General features: G+C 41.5%; 1 protein-coding gene and 1 long non-coding RNA gene across 4 annotated transcripts in view; one reads left to right on the top strand and one right to left on the bottom strand.

Moving 5' to 3' along the window:
• Positions 1–1227: 1227 nt before the first annotated feature.
• Positions 1228–7056, bottom strand: LOC135312478 (uncharacterized). The gene is made up of 3 exons (XR_010372027.1): positions 6967–7056; positions 6171–6315; positions 1228–1548 (listed from the first exon to the last, which is right to left on the bottom strand). It is a non-coding gene; the product is annotated as an uncharacterized LOC135312478 (long non-coding RNA).
• Positions 6779–26853, top strand: part of LPGAT1 (lysophosphatidylglycerol acyltransferase 1) — a 66270-nt gene continuing 46195 nt past the window's right edge. Inside the window, exons 1-3 of one of the 3 annotated variants that reach the window (XM_064446183.1) lie at positions 6779–6886; positions 7232–7391; positions 7796–8063. In XM_064446183.1, the coding sequence (XP_064302253.1) occupies positions 7826–8063 (238 nt within the window). In that variant the 5' untranslated portion in view covers positions 6779–6886; positions 7232–7391; positions 7796–7825. Of the gene's footprint in view, positions 7046–7231; positions 7392–7795; positions 8064–26853 lie in introns of all 3 variants that reach the window. The other 2 variants (XM_064446182.1, XM_064446185.1) reach the window with 2 other exon arrangements.

Here is a 26853-nt window from a genome sequence, read left to right as displayed (position 1 = left end):
AATACCCCAAAACATCTGAATTATTCAGCTCACAGCTACAGGTGTTGATATGGGAGAATTTAGCATGGTATGAAATTGCATTGTAATAGTAGGAACAACACTTTTCGTTCTGTTGGGAGATGTATATATTAGGTTACTGCAATGTTGAGAGTCGCATCAAAATGTGTATTTTGTTGAAACAAAAAGTCACAAATTGACTCAAGTCATTATCCCTCTATGGTTGATACTAAGTTTTTGCTTATCTTAAATTCTTATGAAAATTGTAGCCAGAAAAGGGAACTTTAAGTGAACTTCTGTATCTTTAAGGAGCTTGAAATATCTTTTGAGGGGTTTAACTGTTTAAAACCTAACTTTTTTTTTGAGAGCTAATGTTTCAGTTTTTGAAGGTGATATTGATTTGGACAACTGTGAAATACGTTACTTATAATCTTACCAGATCTGCATATGAATTACAGAACATGTAGCTGTGACAAGAGGGCTTATATTCCTGATACGCTAGACCAAAAGCAACCAAAAAATTACAAAGGTTATGTATACATTTTATGTAAAACAGATTGACAGGGAAAATCCAAGAGTGGCATTATTGTTAAAGCTAACATGTTCTGCCTAAGTAGAAAATCATGAAAATTGTATATAGCTGGTAGAAGAAAGGGAGAGATGGTTACATCTGCCTCACCTTCTGCTAGTCTTGACTAACTGGCAAACTGTGCAAATGTGATGTATTCTGTTTTTTCACCATTTGTAAGAAATGGTGAAGGTCATGAACAAAGATGTGTGCTGTTCTTACCCAGCTCCAAACTTCCTTGATTTGGTCTTGCTATGCTGTAGGAAGAGTAAGTACATTCAGACATGAATATACCCAAATTCCTTTGGGAGATCAGGATAGCCTTGACTGAAGCATCGTATGGCTTGATTCCCCCCCCTATAGCTTATACTTAGTCTCTTTAGATTCTTTGTGGTGAAAGTAGTACAGATACTAGTTATGCTGCTTTTGTGCTACAAAGGAAATAAATGTGTCCAAAAATAGTTAAAAATAAACCCTTGACAAATCATAAATAACAGAGTACATCTAAATTTTAGAACAGAGTTCGCAAATGTTTTCAGGTGGGGATTATCACTTTATAGGGGTCCATACCCAGCAAATCTATTTTGACACTACCTTGGCCTCAGGAGACCATTGGAAGACATGATAAATAAGTAGCAGCTATCAAATGGGACAAAAATGCATTCCCATAGAGAGCGTTCAACTTTATTGGCCAATTAAACCGAGCAGCAGTTATCCAACAGATGAGCGCAATCTGCAGTACAGAGCAGGGAGAGTGCAGTGTACACATTCTTGAGATTTCTCACTGTATAAAGATCTATTTTGCTGCAGGACTTACTAGACAGAGCAATGGAACTGTAGCCAGAGCCAGCATTAGATGTGAGTGGTCTTCTCTCTTCCCCAGCAGCACACTTGATAATCTGTAGTTGTACTGATTTCGTGTTGCTGTGTCGTCTATGTCATATGGCCTCTTTGGCTATGGCTCAGCTTGCTCTCCCCAGAACCTGTGTAGAATTTTAATTTTTACCTTATGTTGGACAGAATTTCAAGCATTGCACTGGAGTAGAATGTGAGGGGATGTTTCCTCACTGGAGCCAGAGTTTGTTCAATACTATGTATGTATGTGCAATGATACCTGGTTACAAAATGTTTAGTTGGTCTCATGTAGGCTTACAAAAATTTTGGAATGAAATATTGACTCAAAGAACTATGTAACAATCCAACTTGCATAATATTTAATGATTCCTGAGTTAAACAAACAAACAAACAAAAACCAGACCAAAAAAAACCACCAAAACACACACACAAAAAAACCCCAAACCAACCAGATTTGGGGTCAAACAGCATGACACTGCTACTCCAATATTATTTTTATTTGCTCAGAAGAAATACCTTCTGTTTTAGTGTCTCTTACCCTAGCAATAACTTTGACTTCTTTGGTTTATTCAGTTTTGTGTTTATATAGATTGTTTGTTTTAAACCAGGAAATCTTCTTTGCCATGTTCTCCCAGGAGAAAAATGTCCCTAAAACAACTCAAGGCCTTAACTTGGCATCCTGCAATCCTGTTAGAACTAACATTGAGGTCTGATGTCAACTCAGGCTAGTAGAGGGGGTGAAAAAAGTGTGCATTTATCATGAGCCTGAGATTTTTGGTCACTTGTGATATTTTCTGAGGCCTATAATTTTTTAATGTGAAAAACCTTAGGCTCTCATTCAAGAGCTTAAAATATTAGAGAAAATGACAATTCCGTGTGCTAGAACAGTAGAAACTGGCAAGTATGACTTGTCTGCAGCTAGCTGATCTTGGTGAGGGATACTGCACATGGGATCTGGGGGGTGGGCGGGAGCTTGTTAGGGGGCTGAGCCCTGCCTCAGGTCAGTTAAAGCCTTTTTACATAAATACAGAAATATAGCAAGTGTTAAAGTCAATGCCACAATTTACTTCCATTTTAACAGCTCCTACATGTTACCCTGGAGAATCCTTACAAGAATTAAGATGCAAATAAAAGCATCTTTGACTGAAAGGTGAAATAGTCTGATAACGTTTACTTCCCAGAGAAAAATCAGAAAAGGAAAATGACCTGGGTTTTGCATTTTGTGTGTGACAAATGGATGCGAGTTTTCAAAAGGAACTCATCTAAAAGATTACTGAAAGCAGATATTTTAAGAGTGTGGTCTATTGTTGGATGAGTGAGAGAAAGGATGTAAGAACTGCTTGCCACTGAAGATCAAGGGACTTCAACAAGCATGCTTCCTCCATTGTTCCTGAGATACAGCTGGTAGAGATGGAGTGACTGATGCTGTCCTTCAAATTGAAGAATGTACTTGGAGAATGGAGGTGATTTTTGCCTCTCATACAGAGGACATAATGGAAGCTACTGTTGCAGAATATCTTAGGATGTCTAATTGTTGTTATGAAAATGAATTAAACATTTAATGTTCTGAAAACAGCAATGCAAAAATCCTCCACACCAGGGTATTTGACACTCTGTAAAGCAGCTCAGAATTAGAGGTTAAAATTTAATTTTTTCTTTTTAAGGGCCTACAACTTCCTTCCTTTTGCTTGTTTACTTTTTGTTCCTTACCAGCTCCTTTCTCTTCTTTCTTTATTGCAGCCTACAGAAAACATAGTTAAGTTCTTCTTGGTACTTCGAACTGTTATTTTTCCAAATCCAGTGCTAACTACTTAATTCACTTGAGGTGCTTTCTGAATTTATGCTCCCTTGAGCATATGCCCTATTTCATGTTATGAATCTTCCAGCAGTCTGTGGTCTGAACATGCTCCCATCTTTGTAGTTCCTTGTGGTGGTTTCGTCTTTTTTATAATGTTATTTTTTTAATAAAATCCTATGCAATTTCCCAAGTAGCAAGTTGCTCTTTCTGAGAGGTTGGAAACAGTAGTTGTTCTCTGCTTTGTAGAGTTTCTGAGATTTCTTAGGCTATTTTCTTGTCTTTGCTCTCTGTGTGACAGGCCTTTAGGATTTTTAAAGGCAATTTTGCTTTAGTGTCATCAGTACGAGTGCATTCTCCTAACCCTTTTTTCTCCAAATGTATGGCATCTGTGACTTCAGTTTGCTACATGGAAAGCAAGCAGGGAGTACTGATTGAATCTGGTTGGGACAAATGGGTAGCTTTTTACTTCCCAATCTTTGACCCAAGCAGAGGTTCAAAGGCATTCCAAAACTTGCTGTTTCAGAACTCCAGAAACAAATCTTTTGGTTTGGTGTTTACAGCTTTGAACCTGGATTTCATTATGGTTACCCATGCCTCTCTGACTTGTGGACTACTTGACTGTCTTCAACACATTCCCTCCTCGCAGCTACGCTTGCAGGCAGCTCTAATGCTATGGCAAAGTTGGAATGCAAATATGTGCCATTGAACGGCAGTGTATGAGAATGACAGTGCCTAATCACTTCTTGAAGTGTAGCCAGAGACAAAAAACGTTACCTTCTTCAAAAGTCTCTCAAGGAGTTTATGACTGAAACCTGACTTGAATCTTGCAGCCAGGTACAGCGATCAAATCCAGCCAGATCCAAACTCTTCCAGAGTTTGCACTGCCTTGCAGTAACCTATATGCTGTTTAGGGTAACTTTTAAAGTAACTGAATGTAACAGATGTGTTTGTTTATTACTGTGTAACATCCCCACCTCAGTAATAACATGTTTTTCCTTGTTATAGGCAGGAATAAGTATTTTTCTGTGGTTTTGGTCTGTAGCTTTTTTGGAAGCAAGCGGGAGACAACTCCAGTATTTAATTATCTGCTTCAGCAATCCTTGATATCAGTTAATCACCTAATACTACCCATGTTAGTATCTGTATCTACCAGTTAATAAGCACATTGAAATGAAGTTTTACAATGACTAGTAGTGACATACCTGTCAGTATTTCTGTAAGGCTGAAAAGACATAGTTACAGGGCAGTATTCAGTCAAAAAACATGTAAACTTCAGAGAAATGGTTAAAAAGGCCACAAATTGAGAGTTTCTTACATTAATCTTTTGCCTTTTTGCATTTATAATAGTAAAGTGACAAACAATATATAATAAAAGCTCATGAAGCTCAGAGATTATGAGGAATTACTTCCAGAAATCAGAATTAAAAAAAAATAATCAAAACCAAAAAACAGTTGTGAAACTTTTGAGCTTCACTGTTAAGCAGTAGAAATTTTTTTCACTTGATCAATAACTGCTGGTTGTTTCCTTTTTCTTTGTAGTAATGACATGTATATACATGCATCTGTTACTTTATACTAGAAAGGATTCTTCAGAGGTTCAGGCTGGATGACAGAGCAGGCCTCTCAAGATCCGTAAGGGGTATTTCATTGTGCACATTTCCTAGGACTTGGGTTGTCCATGTGAAGGCCAGGAAATGAGGAATAGGGGTGGGTCTTTGCTACTAGCTCATTCAGCAAAATGCTAAACCACAGCTTCCTAAGCTTTAAGGCAGTCATTCTGACAAAGAATGCTTTGTATGCCTGCTTCCCCATGTGCAATTCCTTTCTGCAATATAAATTGACTAATTCATGAGTTGTCTAACATAATTTCTGCAGTCCCTCATCTTGGTGCATCAGATTTGAGAACACTATTCCAAATTGTACAGTGTGAATAAAATTGACATACCAAATTTTATAAAAATGTATTATAATTAATGTCTTTCATTTTGGAATAATATATAAACAAGGCTTCATTTTGCTGTCAGGATGTAAAAATTAAAATGTAACTTTAATTATGGTCTAAAAATTGTCCTTTTTCTACCTGAGCATTTTGGAGCAAAATCTTGCTGAGAATAAGTTCAAGTATATGCCCGGAGTTGTTTGCATGAGATAAAAAAACCCTAACTACCAAAAAACCAAAGAAACCCAAATCTTACTGACGCCGGTAACACCTAGAACAGCTCAAGCTGGCTCCATAATGATTACTAAGTGCAACTGTCAGATTTAACCTAGTAATAAAAATAACATAGAAAAACACCCAGAGTTGGAAACACTTATACAAGATACATCCTTTTTGTCAAGAAGGTGAGCCGCTTTGTTTTGTCTTGCTCAAATAGAACATGTTGGCATTATTTGGTTGTTTGTGGTTTTAAATTCTCAAATTAAATTTATCTGCAATAACAACTTTGTTTTCTTCCTGGAATGGAGGTTGGGATTTAATTTTGTTGATGGTACAGTCATCTCTGAAGACTCATTGTCTAGGAAACAGTGGACTAGCTTTACACATGGCATGGTTTGTATGTGAAAGCGATATGTTTTGCAGTCTAAGTATTACAATTTGAAAATTTTGTTGTGTTTTTTTTTTTTTTAGCACAGAAGACCTTCTAGCATGTCTCCTTAGGCTGTAGTTGGCTCTTTTTTTTTTAATCTTAAGGAATAGAAGCAGAACCCAAACAGATAAAATCACTTGCACAAGCCATTCCGCTCGGTGGAGGTATTATAATAGTTGAACTAAGCTGTGGTCAGTCAGAGGGCTGAAGGAAGTCTAACAGTGCTCTTAAAAGGCCTGGACAGGGGTTACAGAGAAGACAGGAGCAGACTTGTGTCTGACAGGCACAGTGGACAGGCAAGAGGCAACAGTCCTGTGTTGCCACAAGGGCTGATGCAGTTGCCCAGAAGGCAAAAATTGCTCACCCTGGAGAAGTTCTGTGGGGGTGCAGGTTGTCTGGAGAGTGCTGTGAAGTCTCACCCCTCAGCTGCTTCTGGACCGGGGTCAAGTGTCCCTGTAGATCATACACCTCCACAGGGATTTTCTAGAAGTGGAAGATGATGTTTGTGGCTGTAGGGGAGGGATAAGAGAAAGAAAAAGCTGGAATAGTTGATTTATAAAAAGCATGTGAGAGGAGCTTAATGACTAGAGCGAGGAACAGATATGGTGTTGCTGTCTGGGCCAGAAAGGTCTTTTTGGTGGTGCTGAGGGCGCTGGTGAGAGTGTCCCCTCTTCCACTTTCCCTGGTTTCCTAACTTTAAGGAAAGAGGCAGCGAAGGGGGAACTAAAGCAGCAGGTCACCAAGGCGGGGCCGGGCCGTGCTGCTCCCCGGCTGTCCCGGGCCCGGGGAGTAGAAGCCCCGGGGGACCCTGCAGCGGCAGCCCTTGCTTCGACCCCCTCCGCCGAGCGGGGGCACCCCGCGGGCCGGTTTGGGGGACACTCCGGGGGGCGGGGGGTGCTGCTCCGCTGCCGAGCGGGTGTCGCTATGAGGGGACGGGGGGCGGCGCTCGCTGCAGCGCCAGCCCCGCTCCTCGGCAGCCGGCGGGCGGGCGGTCACGGCGGACACGCAGCCTGCGGGGGCGGGGAGCACGGCCCCAGCGGCCGGCATGAACCCCCGGCGGCCCGCGGCGGCGGTGCCGAGGTACGGACCCTGCGTGGGCCGGGATCCCGCCCCCAACAGGTGCAGGGTCTTCCTCCTCGCTCTCTACCCGCGGCACCCACCCGTCCTTGCGGTGCCGGGGCTCGGAGCGGTCCCGCCCGCGGAGCGCCACGCTGAGCCGAGCAGGCGGGGAGGGGACGGGTAAGGGGAGGGAGGGGAGGGGAGGGGAAGGGGTGCTGTGCCAGGCCCGGCCCGGCCCGGCCCGGCCGCCGGCGCGGGAGAACCGAGGTGAACCCACGGTCTGCGCCTGCCCGCCCGGCCCGGCGCTCCCGCCTCCCGCCCGCCGGCCCCCGCGCTCACGCCGCCCGCCCCCGTCTCTCTCTGCAGGGAGCCGTAGGGCGAGTAGCGCTGCCGCGGCCGGGCCACCCAGCTCCGGGTCCATGAGCCGCCGCCAGCCGCCGCCAGCCGGGACTGCCGCCGCCAGCGCCGGGCCCAGCTCCCCCAGCCCCGCCGCCGCTTCCGCCGCCGCTCTGCCGCCCTGCCGGAGGTGAGTCCCGCCGCCGGGCCGGGCCCCGCCGCCGCCTGCTCCCCTCAGCGCCGCCCGCGGGCCCCGGCTCCTGTCAGCCGCTCCGGGGCGGGGGTGAAGCCGCCGGCAGCCGCCTTAGCGCCCACCGTCTTTTTTTGGGGAGGGGGGAAGATGGAGGCCGGCTGGGACCGTGCGTGTGTCCCCCTGAGGGGAGCTGTGGGCCGGGGTCCCCCGCAGCCCGCCGCGGAGGGGTGAGGGGAAGCGGCGCCAGCCGGGGGGTCGCGGCGCTCCCTTCGTGCCTCCCCCGGAGCGGGGGTAGCTTTGCTCCCCGGTGCCTAACGGGGGAGGCAGGAGCGGACTGGGACTGGGGTCGGTCCCTCGCCTCGGAAAGCGCTACCTGTGCCTTGTTTTTCCTCTCCCCGCAGGACGGTCCCGCGCCCTCCGCTGTGAAGAGAATGGCCGTGACTCTAGAGCAGGCCCAGCGGGTGGGCTATACCTGCCTGAAAGCACTCCTCAGGTTCGCTTTTATGGTCGCCAATAACCTGGTTGCTATTCCGTCCTACGTCTTGTACTTAATTATGCTGCAGCCTCTCCGAGTGTTGGATAGTAAAAGCTTCTGGTATATCGAAGGAGTGTTATTTAAATGGCTTTTAGCTATGGTGGCTTCCTGGGGCTGGTGGGCAGGATATACAGGTAAGAATGTCTTATTAATTTAAACTATACAAATATAAAGATGTAAATAAGTGACAAAAAACAGATGTTTTAGTATGGGGATGTGTAGGGGGATATGTAAATATAGTAGATATGTGGGATGTTTTTCTTTCAGGTTTCTAATACAGATGCTTTGTATTTCTGGATTGAGATGCCAAGTGTAGCGAAACATTTTTTTAAATCGTAGGTACAAACTTATTATACGTGAAGTAAGACTTTCTCGATCACTATTTTGTCTTACTATAATAGGAAATACGATTTTTCCTAAGTATCTTGATTGCTTTGCTTTAGTATTACATGAAAAAGGTACCTCTCCTTAAAAGAGAGTTGATTTGTACTGTTCATGTAGTTGATAGATCTAAACTTTTCTTAAGTCTGCATTAAGTCTCTAAATCGTCTCCACTTAAAACTTTCAGGACAGAAGGCTAGGAATTTTGACACGAAGCTCATGTCAGAAGAGTAGGTCTTCTGTTCCTTGCAACAGTGACTGTCTTTGCTGCTTCAGAATGGAGGGAAACAGAGGGAACCTCTTTCATACAAATAGTGATATGCAATGTTTCTTGGCTGTATGGCTCTTCATTTGTTGTTAGCAGAGCTAATTACAGAATCTGTAGGGTTTTTGCCCTCTGCATGCTTGCTTTGCAGTTTTTCTTGCACTTATATTTGCTCGTTAGTATTCATAAGCTCATCAAGGCGATGGACTGGACTGAAATACTAAGGAAGGGTCTAGTCTTATCTTCGAATGCACTGATTTTCATCCTGACTACTGCACTTTGTGCAAGAAGCAGCCATCGATTCTTTATATGTGCTTAGACCTCGGAAAGGGGAGGAAACAAATCTACTGAGTACAAAATATGAACAGCCCTCCTAAAATTCTTTCCCTCTCTTCTGTCCAGGCTGCATCTGCAGGTCTTGTCCATGTAAACAAGGAGAAAAAAAAAAAAAAGGAATGGCAGCACACAGCTCTGGAGTCTGGTCGGACTCCTGATTAGTCAGAAAGTCAGTGTTGACCCAGATGGAGCGCTCTTTTTGTTAGGCTACAAGAGCTGAAGCCTCTGTGATAATGTGCCTTTTGGTACCCTGTCATGTGCCTTTCCAAGATGCATAAAGTTTCTGTGGATACTCTAGGTGAGCTTCCAGTTCTTAAGGAGGTGGTGGCAGCAGCAAGCTAGGTTCTGGTCTATCAGGCTAGAACTGTTGCAGTGTTGCACTGCTTCCAAATTGCCTTGCCTGGTACAGCTCAAGCTTTTCTAGATATGCTGTTTTAAAAATCTTTTTATATGTTTGTATTTGCATATTAAAAGAAGTCCACATAGTATTTGCAGTGGCAGGTATATTTTTAAAAGTCTGCTTTATGCCTTAAAGCCCAAAGGCCTTCCAGAAGGAAGGATTGACTTTCAAGGTGTCGTGTGTATTATTAATTGGAAATGGGAAAGTTTATGGGCATAATGGTAATGTTAAAGTCATACAGCACATGACCCTGGGGATTCGCTGTGTATACTGAATGTGCTAGTTAAAATTCAAGCCATTGTCCCATGAGGATATGGTTGTCAATTTTTGAAAGCAGTTTCCTTGGGATAGTTTTACTGCTGACTGCAGAACTGTGTGGTTTCTTTTGCCTATTGCTTGGAAAGTGGTCTTAGCATGATCTGCATATTCCAGAGTCTTCCTGAAGCATCTGTTGATTGGTGTTGCTGATGTATCTTGACAACTTGAAATAATTTGTTTTACAGTCTTGAAATGTCTTAGTGTGTTTGTTTGAAGTATTATTTACAAACAGCTACGGAGAACTGTTTTCTGGGATGGTGTATGGGTAAGGAGGCCCTTTTTGCTTTTCACTATAAAGCATGGCTTTTGTTTTCAGGAGGATTTTAAGCAAATGCTTGTACAAAGTCTCAGTTTATATTTTATTTGATGTGGAGACATTAATGTGTTTTATACTGAAAGCTACAAAATGGCAAGAATAGCCTATTTCTCTGTCCATTCTTTCTTTTTCCTCGTCAGTGCTCACCACCACATGGAGAACAAACCTGGAAAGCATATCTTTCTGGCTTCAATATACATAGGCAGAGTAATTTATGTGTCTGTTTCCAGATTGATAGATTCATAAAAGCCTGTTGCTAAGTCCCCTCTTTTCACAGAGTACGACATAACTAATTCAGAACTGAAATACTACTTTATTAGAGTTAGTGTTGCAAGACATCAGGATTGCAGTGGTGCATCTGAAAGAAACATTGCTCCAGAATTATTCTGTTTCCAATTTCAAAAACTAAGTCAAAAGCTAGGCTTCAGTATGTTCCATCTTTGCAAAAGTAAATGCAGGACAGTATTTATGTATGGGTTCATTAAGTAGATTAAGGATTTTTCTTTTGAGTTGATGAGTTTTTTTGTTTGTTTCTCTTCTTGATTGAGAGGGTAACCAGCTAAATAAGTTTACTTGTCTTTTAATTGGAGGTAGTGTTGAAGGTGTATTTCAGTTTTTTAATTTATTTCCTTTTTCCTCTTCTGAGCTTGGGCCTTCAGTTGGGTGAGAAGTGGCATGAACCGTTTGTAATTAGGGACTTAAACTCAGCTTGCAAAGTAGATTCAGGGTGGACTTTTTTCCCCTGAGAGTTTGTAGGTAATGTGCAGGAGAGAGCTCAACACCAAATGAAGAAAATATGCTAAGTGCTAGGTTTTTCTTGGGGGCTTTGCTGCTGTTGTGTAATTGTTGGTATATTTTATCAAATAAAGCTGGAAGGGCTGAGGAAAGCTCATAAACTAGGTCTGCCCCTCTCCTTCCCACCCCCGCATAAACCTGCGGTTTTGTGCTAGGATCCTAGAGGATTTGTTACAGAAACGACATGATCTGTGTCTGTATTGGCAACTCCAGTCTGTGCTTTTTGATAAATGTAGGTGTTTCTGTTTGCAGATGCACTTGATGTTATGTAAAGAGATAGTGTATAACCGGACAAGCAAAATAAAGAAAGGAATGGAAAGAGAAATCGTAAAGGTCATTCTCCTTTCCCTAATCTTTTGCTTCTTAAGATGCAAGTATGAGAGAGAACTTGGGTATAATTGGTTGCCTTTGATTTTTAAAGGGCAGAGTATGATAAATATCTATGTTGTTCTCTTGAACACTATAGTGTTTCTTATGAAAAGGAAGATTGAGTGTCTTTTTATGAAGAACATTCGGATAGTCTAGCAATGTTATTTTATTTTTATACAATTTCAGAAAGGCCTTTTCATAACTCTCCTAAGCCTTTTTCTTTTTTAAGGGTTTTTATATAATTGTATTGCTCTTGTTGTAGGAGCTGTTCAGTTAGGACACTTTGAATCTGCATATTAGTGTGATTTGAAAGGTACCTTTGAATAACACTTCTAAATATTTTCCTGCATTTGTTGGCAGATGCATTCCAAAAAAAGCAGACTTGAGAGTGCTTGATCCTTTGCTGGCAAGTACCTTTTCCCCCCCCCCCCATACTACAATTTGTCATTTAATATACAAGTAAACCAGAAACCACTAAGTAATGCAGTGGATGTAACGGGAGGGAGATGGAGCGTATCTGTGGCAGTGAATTTCTGGTGACCTCCTGATCACCTACAAAACTAGTTTTAAAGCAACCATCTTCTAGATTTGAACTTCTTTGGGCAAGTAACTATTGCAGACTGAAGTTTAATATCCCTGTATTAAATATCAAATTGCTAAAAAATATGACTGGTAGAGAAAAGCTTGCTTTGCTTAAATACACTCAGACAAACTGTTTTGTTGTCTTCTCCTGCTATCTAAATGCAGAAGTTAGCATTAGCCTGTGATAGTGTTGTTGCGGTATTGCAGTTAGAAGTGTCTAGGATAGCAGAGTAACTGGTTAGTAATGCAGTCTCCTGATACTGGTGATGCTAATCTTGTACTTTGCTCTGCTCCGCACAGCTTGGTCCCGCTGTAGGGAGCAGTGGTGTGTGCCCCCAGCCTGTACCTCTGGCTGGGGACGAGTGAGCATCCCGTGTCGGCAGCAACTCAGTGCTCTTCTGCCTGTCAGAGCACTAGAGAGAGGTGTTGTTAGTGGTCGGCAGGGTTGCGTGCACCTTGGGAGGGGGTTTCCATCAGAGTTGTGCTTGGAGTATTTCATACTCCAGCAGTGAAGAGAACTTGACAAAACCTGTTTCAGCCTCTTGCCAACACACACAGTCTTGCAGGAACGTTGGGCAAGTTGGTATGCTGATGAAAGGAAGAGTAATACACGTCCATCACCACACACAAAAAAGCCTTAGTGGTGTGAGTATGCTTACTGGTATAAAGATGCAGTGCTTAATAAAGAGTGAACTAATCCTATGGTATTGCCTATTACTGTTCTGTGTCAGCCAGGAAGGTGACATTTAAAGAGTGTCTGTAAGAGTTGTCGGGTTTTCTTGAGTGAGGAGAATTTCTCTTTCCTCCTCCTTTGTTACTCAGCCAAGCAGAGTAAAACTGAGGTTTGGATTTTTAGCTGTGACCCTCCCCTCCTCTCCCCTCAAGTGATGAAAAATTTGTTGGCAGATTTGTATGTATGATTAAGTAGTGACCACTCTATAATTTTTTCAGCAGTCATGTTTTTTTTTTCTCTAATTCAAAATCTTTGTTTCCATTTCATCAGTCAACAGCCTCAACTCCTCTGATCTTCTGAGAATGTGAATGTTTTTGTCTTCCAGAACTGTAAAAGATACAGGTGGAGTTGCTGTGACTACACTTCCTCAGTGCAGACAGTCTGTGCTGCTTCTCATCACTACTCAGCCCCTCCCCTGCTCGGGCAGGAAGTGCAGCAGGAGCTGAAGAGCAGAAGATGAAACAAAGTAGTTTTTTTGCCCCAAATAAGGCAGGAAGATATTTAGGGAGACCTGTCTATGCCTCTGACCCTGACACTGTTTTCTACCCTCCTCTTTTCATACAGTGTGACCTTTTTTTTTCTTTTTTTTTTTTTATTTTAACTGGGCAATATTTTGTTTACGGGACTGGTGGCAATTCTGAGGACTGGGCATGGGGGGAAACAATTTGTGTTTTTGAGGTCAGTCAGCATGTGAAATGGAGAAACAAAATTGTTGTTGTTTTATGTTCTCTCTGAGTGTGCAAAAATACCTGATGTGACTCTGTAGATTTAGATAGCAGCATACCACACAGAAACTTTTAGTTTATGCTATGGCTATGTGTTGAATTTCTAGGTAATCCCTGGCTTAAATGCAGCTTTCTCTGATGTGTATCATTTATGTGTAGGTTATGCTGAGATCAAGCAGGGCTCTTCATTTATTTTGCTGTTTGTAAGAGGAAGTTATTGTGTAATTTGTGAGCTGTCTTGATAAGAAAAGGTCAGAATTGAATGAGTTGGGGACATTGGAGCTGTTTCTATCACGGCCTCGGAGCAAAGGCTCATTGTGTGTTTGCGTAAGAGGAGGTAAGGAGTACAATGAACTCACTGTCAACTTCTATGTGCAAGTGATGTGTCTATCTGTGAAGAGTGCTATACAGTGACCCTTGTCCTATTTTAATAATATGTAAAATCACACCAGGAAATTCCCACCTCTCCTTTCTAGAACATGAGTTACAGGCTTTACCACACTTCTTTGTAGCTCATCTAGTGTCAGCAATGTGCCAAAAGCACTATAGCTATCTTTCATTTTCCTATTGTATCATTTAACTATAAAGGATCACTCCAAAAGATTAGGTATTGAAGTGCTCTCTGAATTTCATTTTTAGAAAGCTACAGCATTCTGGCACAAAACTTGGAGCAAAAGCACACACTGTTGCTATTTGCTGGTGATATTTGTGGTGTTGGTCGCTATTCACATCCTTTTTATTTTTTTCTTCTTAGAGTGGCATAGTCTCTGCTCCTGTTTCATCTACTCTGGATAATACACAAACTATTGCAAGCATACCAAAGCTGTCACATCTGCCTAAGGATAGTAAAGATGAAATTATTGAGAAATACCTATATAGAAAGATGTGGTTATTTACTTCTAAGTCCAGGAATGGCTGCGGGATGCTTCTGAATTGGCTTACATGCTAACAGTCAAAGGAAGACAAAGTTTAGGGAATTCTGGGCTCTATTCCTGGATATGGCTGAGTTTGCTATTTTTAGGATGTGTTTTCATCCCTCATAGTAGTTCTGGGCCTTTGTTTTTAGAGTACCTATTTGCGCTAGTCATCTTACTTCTCTCTTTGTTGCTGGTTGAGTGCCTGAAAGGATATGACTAAGAATACCTGAGAGATGTGCCCCTGTTCTCTGTACCTTTTCTTCTGCTTTTTCTTGATGGTAGGCTTTTAGGAACCATGTGAAATAATTACAGAAAAGCTTTGTCCAGCTCTGATTTGGAGAAGCAAAATCTTAGGGAGTTAAATTATTTGTCCAGAAATTCTTTGCAGAGGGCATGAAGGAGGAATTTTTTTTTCCACTTTGACAGTGTGATGCATCTGTATTGGAACATGTCGGAGATGATGTCTTTAAGTCAGAGACGCAATTTCTTATTCTCATTTGATGTAGCTGTTCTAAAGCATAGAGGTTTTAGAGCTTTTCAAGAAAACTGGAGAAAAATATGGGATGTTTAATGTGGATAAAACCTATTTTCTCTGTCATTTTGTTTCGGGAAATTACTGTTTTAGAATGAAACTCAAACAGATGAACAGAATATATCACTTTCCCTTTCTCTGTCGGATGTGTGTGAGGGATAGAGAAATCTTGCCAAAGGTTAGTTTGGCAAGGTTTTAAGCCACTGAAAACAGGATCTTAAAAATGGAAGAGTTGTGCAACCTTAATTAGACAGGGTAGTTAGTAAATCCTTTATGGAATATAAGCTTAGTGGTGTAACTTTCCAGTGTGAACTGAGCCAAAATACAGCTTCAAGATATGTAATCTGCTCAAGTTTATTACAGTGGAATATGAACTCTAATGCTTAAGATGACATATCAAATGTGGGATTGTGTAGCCATGTAATTGCGCTGCTGTTGCCGTCACCACACCACATTTGAGGTAATAGTCCAGCCACTTGTATATGCAGTTACTGAAATAAATAAAGTTAATATGTTTACATTGCTAAAAATGTTCTGTGACACCAATGAGGGATTCTGCGTATGAGGCTGTAATTTTTTTTTTAATTTTTTTTTTATCTCTTCACCCACAAGCATTTCAAGCAGGGAGTGCTACTGAAGAAAGCTAGTCCCAGCCTTTCAGACTCATCCTACCATCACTGCTTCAGTTTTATTGGCCAGATATTTTAATGATTGTGTGGTGATCTGGATCGCAGCCCTGATCTCCACTAGAACTATCCACCCCACCTGCCTTTTTTTTTTTCTCTGGGTGACTTGTAAAACACAGTCCCTAACCCAGTTCATTTTGCGGATGTGGTGAAAGAAGGTGGTGGGTACAAATAGCAAAGGAAAAGAGGAAGGAACTGTGTCTTTTGGTGACAGTATCAGCTTTAATGTATCTGTTGAACTAGTGCTTGTGGCCGCAATTCAAGAGAGCAGTCCTGTGCAGCAGTAGTACATGCATAAAGTGTCACTGAAGTAGATTTCTTCACCTTCTCTTACGATTTTGTTAACTGGTGAGTGTTGTTTAGACTGGAAAAGTGCTTTCTGCAAAGTTCCTTTAGAGAAGAAAACTAAGTGTAGGGTGAGAACAATGGGTTATCATAAAGTGAAAACTGGTTGATAAAGGAATAAAAAGACAAGTGTTCATTTTGATGAAAGCTTAGCAGTGGGGTCCCTGCTTTGTATGTATACTGTTTGAGTTTGTCGGCTCCAAAGACAGTTGTAAAGAACTTCAAAAGTACTTAAGCTGTATGAATAGCCAACAAAATGCAGAAGTTGTTCAGAGAGGAACAGTCCAAAATAATAAACATTTAAATAAATTAGCAGTTTAGGAAAGAGATTAGTATCAGTGGATTGCTTACAGGAAGTTTTGGCTCGGTGCACAGCTATACATTATGTTATAAAATCTGTAAAGAACAAGATGGAGAATAATATTAAAAATATCAGTGGTTCAACTTTGTGCTTTGCTGATTTTGTCTGTTGTTTAAAAGCTATTGAAGAGGTAAGAAGGGACTCTAAGAGGGCCAAGAGCTTCATTAGTGTAAGCTGAAATCAGATCAGAACAATTTCATTCACAGCTGAACTTGAATTGGAACTGAATTGGACAACTCAGTGATTCTCTTTCCTGGGCAGAATAGAGTAGAAGAGATGCAATCTCCTTGCCTCTGTGTAAAAAAGGAAGGGGACTTTAATCTTCTACTTTCCAATGACACTAAAAGTCAGCAGTGCTTGGGGGTTTTGTTTGGTTTTTTTTCATACTTAGTCTTTTCATAAATACTGACTTTGCAGGATAGTGTCAATGGTGTTACTTCTTTTGAGTCGTACAACATAACCTGAAAACTTCCTGTTTAAACCTTGTGGTTCTAAAAGGTAAGGTATTGTCCCTATTTAAGAAGTCTTATAGTTTAAACTAGCTTAGAGATTCACCTCAGTTTTGTAATTTAAGGAAAGGGGGAGGGGAAAGATTAATAACTTTATTATTGCTCTTCACTTACGTAGAACTAAAAATAGAAATGGTATTCTAAGAGCAAGGGCCAGCGTTGCTGCTCTTTGGGAGGGCATAGGTTCTGGAAAGTTGATTCATTAGGACAATGGCGTGAGTGCTTGTGTGTGTGGTTTTTCGGTGACAAAAAGGAGATTTTGTCTGAGGGTTTTTTAGTTTAGTTCCATTTGTTTTCTAGCACCCCAGAGTTACAACCATGTGCAGTTTCTGTGAAAGTCTGTACTGTCTGTGTTTGCTTGCCAGAACTGGGGAAAGAAACCCATTAATATTAAGAATAAGTGGGTTTGGATAATTTAAACATCCGTTAAGTTTGAGTGTGGTGCTTAGGGTGGGCCATTGAACACTATTTTAATGTAATTTGGTGACTTGGATGTTTTATTACCTATGTAGATAAATGTGACTGGTTTAAGCATAGTTCCCCAATGGGATTAAGCTACTTGTTTAACAGCTATTCTTTCTCTCACCCCTCCCACACTTCTGATTTGCCTCCTTGGAAATCTATCTGCGATTGACCAGATGGTTCAGATTTCAGACATAATGGTGTTCTCACGAGTTTGGTGGAAATTGGCAGCTGAGTGGAGGAGAGAGACACCTAAGTTAGTGCCTCAGCTGAGGGTAGTGCAGGCAGATTTGGCCATCGTATGTCTTGTTGGACATCAGCTGCATGTCCAACCAGTGCGTTAATGGTTTTGGGTATGCCACAGTGCCGGCATGTCTTGTCCAGCCTGTTGAGGAGAAGGAGGTTAGAGAACAAGTTTTTGGCAAACCAGGCTTTGACTCCTGCTGCTTCTGGAGCAACATGTTAATCTGGCAGTGGCAGACAGTGTATGAAGCAGCATCCTTTCCTTTAGATGATGTTTAGTCCCCCTTGCTTACCATAGCCTTCTAGATCCAAAAGGCATATGCAGATAACTGTTTAGTCTTAATATTAGGAAAAAGGATAAGGTGGTAAAAGAACTTAAAGTATTGTGGTTTTAAGACTTTCTACTCTGTATATAAACAGGAGTTGGCGTGGCCTCCTAAAAGGAGGACTGGAAGGGCATCAACCTGACTGAAACTCAGGAAAGCGCAGTGATGCTCAGATTACTGTAGGCGGGGCAGAGACAAAGAAAAAATCAGTTATGAATCTGACCCAGGGACATGTAGAAACATGAGGCTCGAGGTTTATTTGAGTGTATTTGGGGAGACCTGGGAGAGAGCAACGGTGTGGGTGGTAAGCAGCATGGGGGTCTGTCAAGAAGGGTTCTCTACCGTCGTGGAGGCGTTACGTTAGAAATGCGTCCTCTCGAGTTTTGTACCTGAACCTGTTCTGTTTTGGTACGCATAAATATACATAGATGGCCTGGCAAAACTCCAACTCTGGTAACTGCCAGTTTCCTTTCCAAATGCATTCTTCTTTCATATCCGTTTTTATTTCCTGTGCTTGTCTCGGGCATAAAATTAATTGTCGTTCCTCCTAGCAACAGCTTTACCTAGAAATAAATATAACTGTAGCCTGTGTATATGCCAATATAATAACATGAAGGACCTATGAAGTTCAGTTTACATTCGTAAAAATGCTTTCAGATGCAGGTAGAGTTAATATAAATGTCTGCCAAGCCTCTTGCATGTAGTGGATTACATGAAAACAAACAGATAAATATTTTTTGTATTTGAAACTCTTCTATTTGTATCATCAAACTTGATACTTCGGTTTTCTAACCTAGTAATGTAGGAGGGGAATGTGACAACAGAAAGGCCCTTGCCTGGGTACTTCTATTGTCTTGGATGTGTTTAAAGATCATTTGATGACTAACTTGGGCTTCTGGAGTTTGACAAGATTTTTACAGGCTGGAGAAGCACTTTGTTATCCATTTCAGAGGGAGAAAATCTTGAAACATGCCCTCCCCCCTCCCCCCCGCCCTTTATTGCTTACATTCTTTGTGAATGTTTTAGCAGCCTACTAAATCTTACAAGCTAAAATGCAGAGCTGAGTTCATATAGCCCCGAGTTGCATTGCTGTGTGTCACTGTAGGAAGGCTAAGGGTTATTTGGGTGGCTGCTGTGGTGAAGAAAGGAGTGTAGCAGGTGTCCTGCGCCTTCCTTTTCCAGTCCCATTACCACCCTTTCCTGATACTTTGCAAAAACAGCATGGTAAATCTGAGTGTCTGATCACTCACTGGGTTTGCTTTGAGGCAGGGTTTCTTTGAGCAAAGTACGCAGGATTTAGTTGGATAGGTAGATTAGATGTTTGAAGTATATTGACCAAAGCTCTTACTCTGTGGAAGTGCTAGACTTTTGTAGCCCGAATACATTTATTTTTGCCTAGTTTTTTTTTTGTCTGAGGAAAGATTAATTTGTAACACTTTTGGCAAGTGCTTCATGAGTAAGCCAAGGCACTTGTAGCCACAGATCACTACAAGTTGCATATAAAGTGCTTACAGTGCCTATTGCTACCCACAGACTTAGGACTATTCACATTAATCATTTAATTGTAAAGTGGAATTTTGAGATTTGTAATGTCTTCTTGCATTTGTGGCAGGCTTGCTGTATTTGAGATGGAGAAGTCCATTTCCACAGTCTCTTTCACAACTCTGTTGTTAAACCTCTTTACAGGTGCTCTTCAGAGAAACTGCTCTGCAGTGAAGTACTGTTTTTAACTGAAGTACTCTGATGTCTGGGTGTGTTTTTGGTTTGTTTTGGGTTTTTTGTTGTTGTTGTTGTTCCCCTAGCTTTTGTCTGCTGTCATTTTTACCATTTGTTCCCAATGTATAGAAAAACTTTTTGATCTGAGAGGTGGATTTTTTTTTTTTTAATTAGGGGAGGGAGAAGAGAGAACAGACAAGATGCCTCAATTACTATCATTGCAGCAGCATATTTCAAAATTAGGACCTGGGTATTTCATTGAAAGGTGCATTGAATATTAGTCTGTGTGCTAAGGATGAAGGGTAGCTATTGGAGCCAGCCATTCAGAACGTTTGTATAAATTTGTTTGTACCGAGTCTGACCATTTTATGTCAGTAAAAAACACTACTGAACCTCCCAGTAAGACTGTCAGCCACAAATCCAAGGTATTTTTTTTGTAATTGTCAGCAGGTGTAAGAGGGTTATTTGCTCTGTAATAGTAACAGATGCCAGAGACCTAAACTTTTTTTTTTAAATTAGGAACAGTAAACTTTCTGCTGCTGCTTTGAGGTACATCAGCTAGAATAATCAATCTAATGAGGAGGCTGCTTTTTCCTGCTAATTACTTCATTTGTGATAGCCTGAGAGTACCACTGAAGGCCTCACTTCTGGTTTTATGATGATGGACTTCTGCTTACCAGCAACCTGAAATGTGGCCATACTCTTAAGAATTAAGAGTTGCTGAACTGGTATGGGATAACCTGGGGTAAATTTAAATACGGTAAGATTCTTTGTTGGCTTGAATCTTTTGCAGTGTCATACCAACAAAAGTACTAGCTTAAGTTCCCAGCTAGAATTATTGTTATACTAATTCCAGCACACTTTTCAAACTTACTGTGGCTTCTTGTTTTAATAATGGGACTTGTATAAGCAGAAATGTAAAACTGAATATAGGAATTTGCTATTATGTTAATCTGCATCATTAGATTCTTACTATTTTATGATTAAATTATTTTGATTAAATTTGTGATAACTGAACATCACTTTCCCCCGGTCTTTATAAAATCCATTATTTGAAAAAAAATGAACACAGTATCTCAAAAGTCCAGGGGGAAACATTTTTACAGTTCTTGTTCGTGTTATAACTTCTTTGTCGTGAAGACTGTAGCGTGGGTGAGAGGTTTAATAAAGTTCTTGAAACCTAATGGCGCAAACATTTAAGGCTTCTTTTAAAATGTTTGTCCTTCTGCTTCCTTGCATCTGTATCCAGTTATTTTTTTGATTCTTTGCATACCTTTCATTATTAAGTTTTCCCTGCCACACTGCAACTTGAAAATATCCAATGACTTGGTTCTGTTTTGTGGTATATGGCAATGCTAACCCACTGGAACTGGAGGATAATGCAGAGGTGTATGGGGGGAGGAGAGAATAGTGCTGCAGCTGTTTGGTTAGTAGCCAGTTCTATTGCTTGAGGATATTGATTTTTAGATTATGCTACTTCTGCAATCTCAAAATACACTGTTTGAATATGTATTTTTGTTCTTACGGTCATTCAGGAGCTCAGAGTTGACTGAGTTGAAGAGGTTTAAATGGTCAATGTCCTTCAAGTAGAGACAAGCTCCTCAGTTCTGAGGTCACTGTAGGGAGACAGTAAATAAATGCACAGAATGGCCTTTTGCCTTGCCCATGTAGGCCAGAGGTAATTTAAGCACAGATATAGAGACAGGGATAATCTGAAAGTAAAGGGTTTTCCAAATACGTACAGCACTGCTTTTATGTGGTTGTTTTGTACTGTATCAGCTGGGCTGAAAAACAGCTGTATAATGAGAAAGCATCAACAGCATTTTGTAGTAACTTAGACAAGAACTGAAGAATATGAAGAGGTAACTAAACTTGATTTAGATAAGGAGAAGGTAATGATCAGAGCTGGGATGTAGGGGTGGTCTTACCATACTTGGAATCTTGTTGTCCAGTAATAGTCCTGATTTGAACCTTCAGCCAGTCATTAAAGTCATGCAGATTGCTTCTGTTAGGAGGAAAATTGATAAACATGTGGGGTTTTTTGTTTGGTGTTTTGTTGGTTTTTTTTAAAATCAATATGATTTATTTAAAGACTATATGGAAAAACATGTTTTTCTGGGCCTAATTGGATCTGAACATGAGGGAAATGGTTTCCTTACTCAGTAGTGTAATTATGTTTTTTTTTAACCCGGCACATCCTCGGAAAAGCATACACTTAGTTCTTACCTGTAGCCGCTCTGGCAGCTTTTCCTGATATGTACCCTTTTGGCTGTAACCCTTGCCTGCGCCCAGTCTAGGTGGTGCAGTTCTAGAGCTAAGTAGTTCAATGCTTGGGGGCTGATCAAGCCTTTTCACCATGCTATTTAATTAGGCTTGGTATGTAGGGAGAGATGAATGCAAACTCTCACTTGGAGTTTTAGGCAAGTTCCTCATCTTGTTTGAAGGAAAAGTAATGTTTACTCACTTCCAGCCCTATTACAGTTTTCTCGTTCCTGTATTTGATAAACCTCAAGGCACTTGAGAGAATTTCATGGATACCAGAAAACCCTTGATTATTTACCTCTCTAGCTTTGATAAAAGTGCACCAGAATAAAGTGCTTTATCAATTTCCTATGAGAAATTGCTCTACTTTGTGCAACCCAGTGCCAGTTTTCTGCATTCTGCATGTCTTCTACCTTGTATAGTGCTCTGAAAAGTTTATGGTACCAAAATATAGAGTAACTTAAAACTTGCAGTTAAAAATAGAAATGGGACTTCCAACTCATGTCTTTTCATTGCTAGCTAGCCTCTCCAGTCCCTTATGCAGTAGGTAGTAACTAAATTCCATTGGCCTCTTCTGCTGTCCCCAGAAAGACTTAATATTCCATGGCCTTGAGGTATTTGTTGTAAGATTGCTGAATATGTCATGTTATTTCTGCAGCTGTGTTTTTGGGAAAAAACATCTGAAAAGCGTCTAGATTATCTGGTTTCCTTGAAATTATATAGGAAGCTTGCAATCTACAAATCTTAAAAGGACAGGAAATGGCCATCTCTTCCTGGTCAGGTTCATTGCTATATGCCACCAGTTACTTGCTCTTTAAAGCCATACTTTTAACTGGACTGACTTGGAAATCTGGATTAAGTGGGAGCAGAATCTTCTGTATGGCTAGAACTGTGGCTTTCCAAATACCTCACTTCAGGGGGGGGGGGGGGGGGGGGGGAAAGAGATAGAAGCCGAACAGCAATTTTTGCAATGTTTTGTTGTAATAGAGCTTGCTCCCTCTTAAATAACAGTGAAAATTTTGAGTAGTCTTTATCAGGAGTTCATTTTGGGCAGTTCAACAGTTATCAGAGAGTATACTTAAACTTTTTGTAACGAGTTCCTTCAAGTCTTATGTATTGCTGTCCAGGATCAGTAAGGACTCAAATTTGTCCACTTCAAAAGCAAAAGCAAAAAATGTAGTGTGGGTTACATACACCTATTTAGCTGTTTATGATGATAGATGATTCTTTATTTCTTTGTAGCCATCAGACTCTGCTCATGTCTTATTTCCTTCTTGAAACAGAATTACAGCTTTTCCCTAATTATTTAATTGAAGGCTTGCTTCTGTCCTATGGGTGAATTTTTTTCAGTGGACTCTTTGTCCAGTTCCCCAGTATTAATTTCTGGGCTACACAGTGCAGGCTCTATTTTTGTCATATAAAGAAGAAAGTTTGATTCGTAATAGAAAGTCCTGTGGTGTTGCAGTGTGCAGCTCTGCATAAGCAGCTGAACAGTTGAATGGAAACTGTGGGAGTGCTGTGGTCCTGTTGATTATTGGTTTGTTTTAGCCAGCTTGTACTAGGCCAACTAACTAGTTTGCATCAAGATTCTCAGAGTTAACAGCTGAGGCTGTAAAGCAGGTTACTACCATTCCCTCTGCTTTGAAAGAGGGTAGTCCTCTCTGTGGAGGAAACAGGACTGCTATTTGACAAGTAATTTGCTTTGCATGGACCGTTACCCTAATGGGATTTTTCACACAGTTGGATATACTGGTTTTTGGTGTTGAATACTCAATCTGAAAAGTAACCATTTACTTAGGGCCATGACCTGGGTATATTCTGTGGTCATTGTCTCCCCTGGAATCTGACTGGGAAGATCTGTTCTTGTCCTGTATCTGTTAGCTTTTTAAGGCTGTGTGATATGGGAGCTGTACTTTCTGAGCCACCTTAACAGTTGAGGGAAGTGAAGTACCTCATGAATGACTCTTTGCCATCACAGGGAATTTCACATCTGGAAAGACAAGCCACAGGATCAAATTAGTAATGCATACCATTGCCAGTGACTCAAAAGGAAACTGTAGTAATAGTATTGTAATTTTCGATACTGCCTCTGGGTAGATTCTGCTCCCTAGAGAGTTGACTCTGCAAAGACAGCTCAGGTTATTGTTACGATGCAGTACTTTTAACTGTGACAAAGGGTGTGCTTTCAGAGTGCTCTTTTAGGGAGAAAATGTTTTCTTTAATTTGCTTTCCCCAAACAAATGCAAGCCCACTAAAAATCAAAGAGCTGTCACTCTGTCCCTGCCTAAACAGTGGTTCTGTAGTGTCTGTGGTACATAGCTACAAAATTTTTATAATGAGGATGTTTATCTTTCTCTTTTGAACTTAAGCTTACAGGGAAAAGGAGAAGAGTAGGGATTGCATGTTTTTAATGTGTCCTAACATCCTTCAAAACAACAAAACTCTACGCTTGCTGTGCCCAAAAGACCACAACATGCCTAACAAGTTTGTTTGTTTGTTTTAAGAAAGAAAATCATAGCAATTTTGAAGATGACTTAGGTGACTTGTGCTGGTTATGCTTCACAGGTGGGGCTGACTGGACTTGCCCAGCAGGTCTTCCAATGTAACAGACCACAGTCCATAAGGATTCATTCTGGTCCAACTGGTGCTTGCTTCCCCATCATTCCGTCTTCTGATAGCTCTGATTGTGTTGGCTTGCCCCCTCCTCTTCTTGTGACCAGCACAGATGCTCACATGATGTTTGTTTTTCAAGTATTGGAGCAGCTTGCCCAAATTAGGAAAAATATGAAATATCCTGAATAAAGATAGTAGGGGAAATAACTGGGGTCTTCCCACTTTACATGTCGGGGTTTTTTGTTTGCTTGTTACTACTCTAAGCTTTAAGTTTTGGGTTTAAGTAGGTGTCAGTAGCTACATTTTAGTATTAAGTTGCAATTTGAATGTGTTGGTGTTTGAGTAACTAAAAGTAGCTCAATTTCAATGTAGCTGCTTTCATGCTTCATGTTTGACATGCAGACAAATCAGGCTCAATAGAGTAGTTCAATTTGCCATAATGTTTTTTAATGTAGCTAAAGGTACAGATAAAGACATAGATGAAGATCTCAAGACTTCATAGCAGTGAACAGAATGGCTTATTCTGGCTAACAAGTTTGTAGTGTTCATTGCTGGTCCCACTTTTTTGCCTGAGTTTGATCCCAGGTGAATCATACTTTGCGTCTTCCATATTAAAGATTGAACTATCCTTCATATTTATGTCTTTGCTGCAGTTCTGCAGCAGTAAGGCAGAAAAACCTTGCCAGTTTATATTTGCAAGAGGTGCTTTGTGACTGTAAAGGCTGCTCCTTTTCATGCCGCAGGATAAAATTGTAGGTTTTGTTGTAGTTGGAGGTATCCACTGAGTAAGAATTCTGTTAACACTGTGTTTTACCTCCCGGTGTCAGATTGTAGATCACAGAATCACAGAATTGTTTAGGCTGGAAGGGACCTCTGAGGATCATATAGTTGAACCACCAGCTCAAAGCAAGGTCAGTTGGAGCAGATTGCCCCGGTCCATGTCCAGTCAGGTTTTGAATATCTCCAAGGATGGACACTCCAGAACCTCACTGTGCAACCTATGCCAGTGTTTGATCACACTTAGAGTAAAAATGGTTTTTTGTTTTGTTTTTTTCCCCCCTTGTGTTGAAGTGGGATATCCTGTATATCAATCTATGCCCGTTGCCTCTCAATCTGTCACTGGATACTGCAGGAAAGAGTCTAGCTAAGTCTTTACTCCTCTCCCTGCACCCCCATCAGGTACTTACACATGGGCAAGATTCCCCCCCTGGAGCTTTTTCTTCTCCAGGCTGAACAGTCCCAGCTCCCTCAGCACCTCATTGTATGAAAGATGCTCTGGTCCCTTGATTATCTTAGTGGCCCTTTGTTGGATTCACTCCAGTAAGTCTGCATCTTACATTGTACTGCAGAGCCTGGTACTGGACCCCGTGCTCCAGCTGTGGCCCCCCAAGTGCTGAGCAGAGGGGAATGACCACCTCCCTCTACATGCTGGCAATGCTTTTCCTAATGAAGCCCAGGTTACTGTTTGCCCTATGCTACGAGCATGCATTTCTGGCTCATGGTCAGCTTCTCCAGCAGGACCCCATGGCCTTTTCTGTAAAGCCACTCCCCTGGTGTGGGACTAGGCACTTCCCCTTGTTGAACTCCCTGAGGTTCCTCTTGGCTTATTTCTCCAGCCTGTCCTCATCCCGCTGAACGGCAGCACGACCAGATGGCATATCAGCCACTCCTCCCGCTTGCACGTTGTCTACAGACCTGCTGCAAACTTGCCGAGGATGCACTCTGTCCTGTTGTTCAGACTGCTAATGAGGATGCTAAACAGTACTGGTCCCAGTATCAATGCTGGGGTATACCCCTAGTAACTGGCCTCCAGCTGGACTTTGTGCTGCTGGAGGTGACGGTTTTCTCTCCTACAGCTTTCCTTCTTAAAGCTCAAGTCCTAGTGTTGACATACTGAATTTCAGAATACCTTATGCCTTTTTTGTGCTCTAAATTACTTTTCCCCTTTCCTCCATTTTATTTCTCATTCTTTTCACATATATGTATATAGGGGGGAGGCTTGTCTCTAACCCTTTCTGACTTGAAGTCAGGAGGGAACCACTTTTCCACCTCCTGATGGGAATTTTTGTGAAGAGACCTGTAATTTTTAAGGGGGGGGAAGGAAGCCATGTCGCTTTTATTGAGTTGTTCCTATCAGACCCTGTTTATCAGTTCTGATCCTGCTTGGTTAGTTGCTCAGCAGTAGTGATGGGGCAGATGAGTGTGGGTAAAGTACTGTAGTAGCCTGCTGAGTTCAAGTTATTAAAAATACAGACCTGCAGCCAACTGTTCTTGAAAGGGTGATAAGGGTAACAATAGTAGCAAGCTCTGTATTTGTAGCACTTTTTTAGTTACCCAGCTGCACTGGTGTGTTTCTTTGATCAGAGGAAATAAACACTCTTTCCTCTTCTCAATGCTCTTCTGTAGTGCTTAACGTTTTACAAAGAGAAACAGGCTTGAATGAGAGAATCACGGAATGGTAGGGGTTAGAAGGGACCCCTGGAGATCATCTCATCCCACCCCCCTGCTTGCGCAGGTACACTTACAGCAGGGTGCACAGGACCGTGTCCAGGTGGGTTTTGAATATTTCCAGGGAAGAAGACTCCACGGGGAACACCGCTAGTGACAGGCCTCCAACCAGACTGCGCCATTGATCATGATCCTCTGAGCTCTGCCATTCATCCAGTTCTCTGTCCACTTCACTGTCCTCTCATCTAACCCAAACTTCCGAAGCTTACTTATGAGGATGTTAT

The sequence above is a fragment of the Phalacrocorax carbo genome, chromosome 3 (genome assembly GCF_963921805.1).
Source record: "Phalacrocorax carbo chromosome 3, bPhaCar2.1, whole genome shotgun sequence".
Taxonomy (NCBI): domain Eukaryota; kingdom Metazoa; phylum Chordata; class Aves; order Suliformes; family Phalacrocoracidae; genus Phalacrocorax; species Phalacrocorax carbo.
Note: the sequence above shows the minus strand (reverse complement) of the source record. Positions and strands in the feature narration are given on the sequence as shown.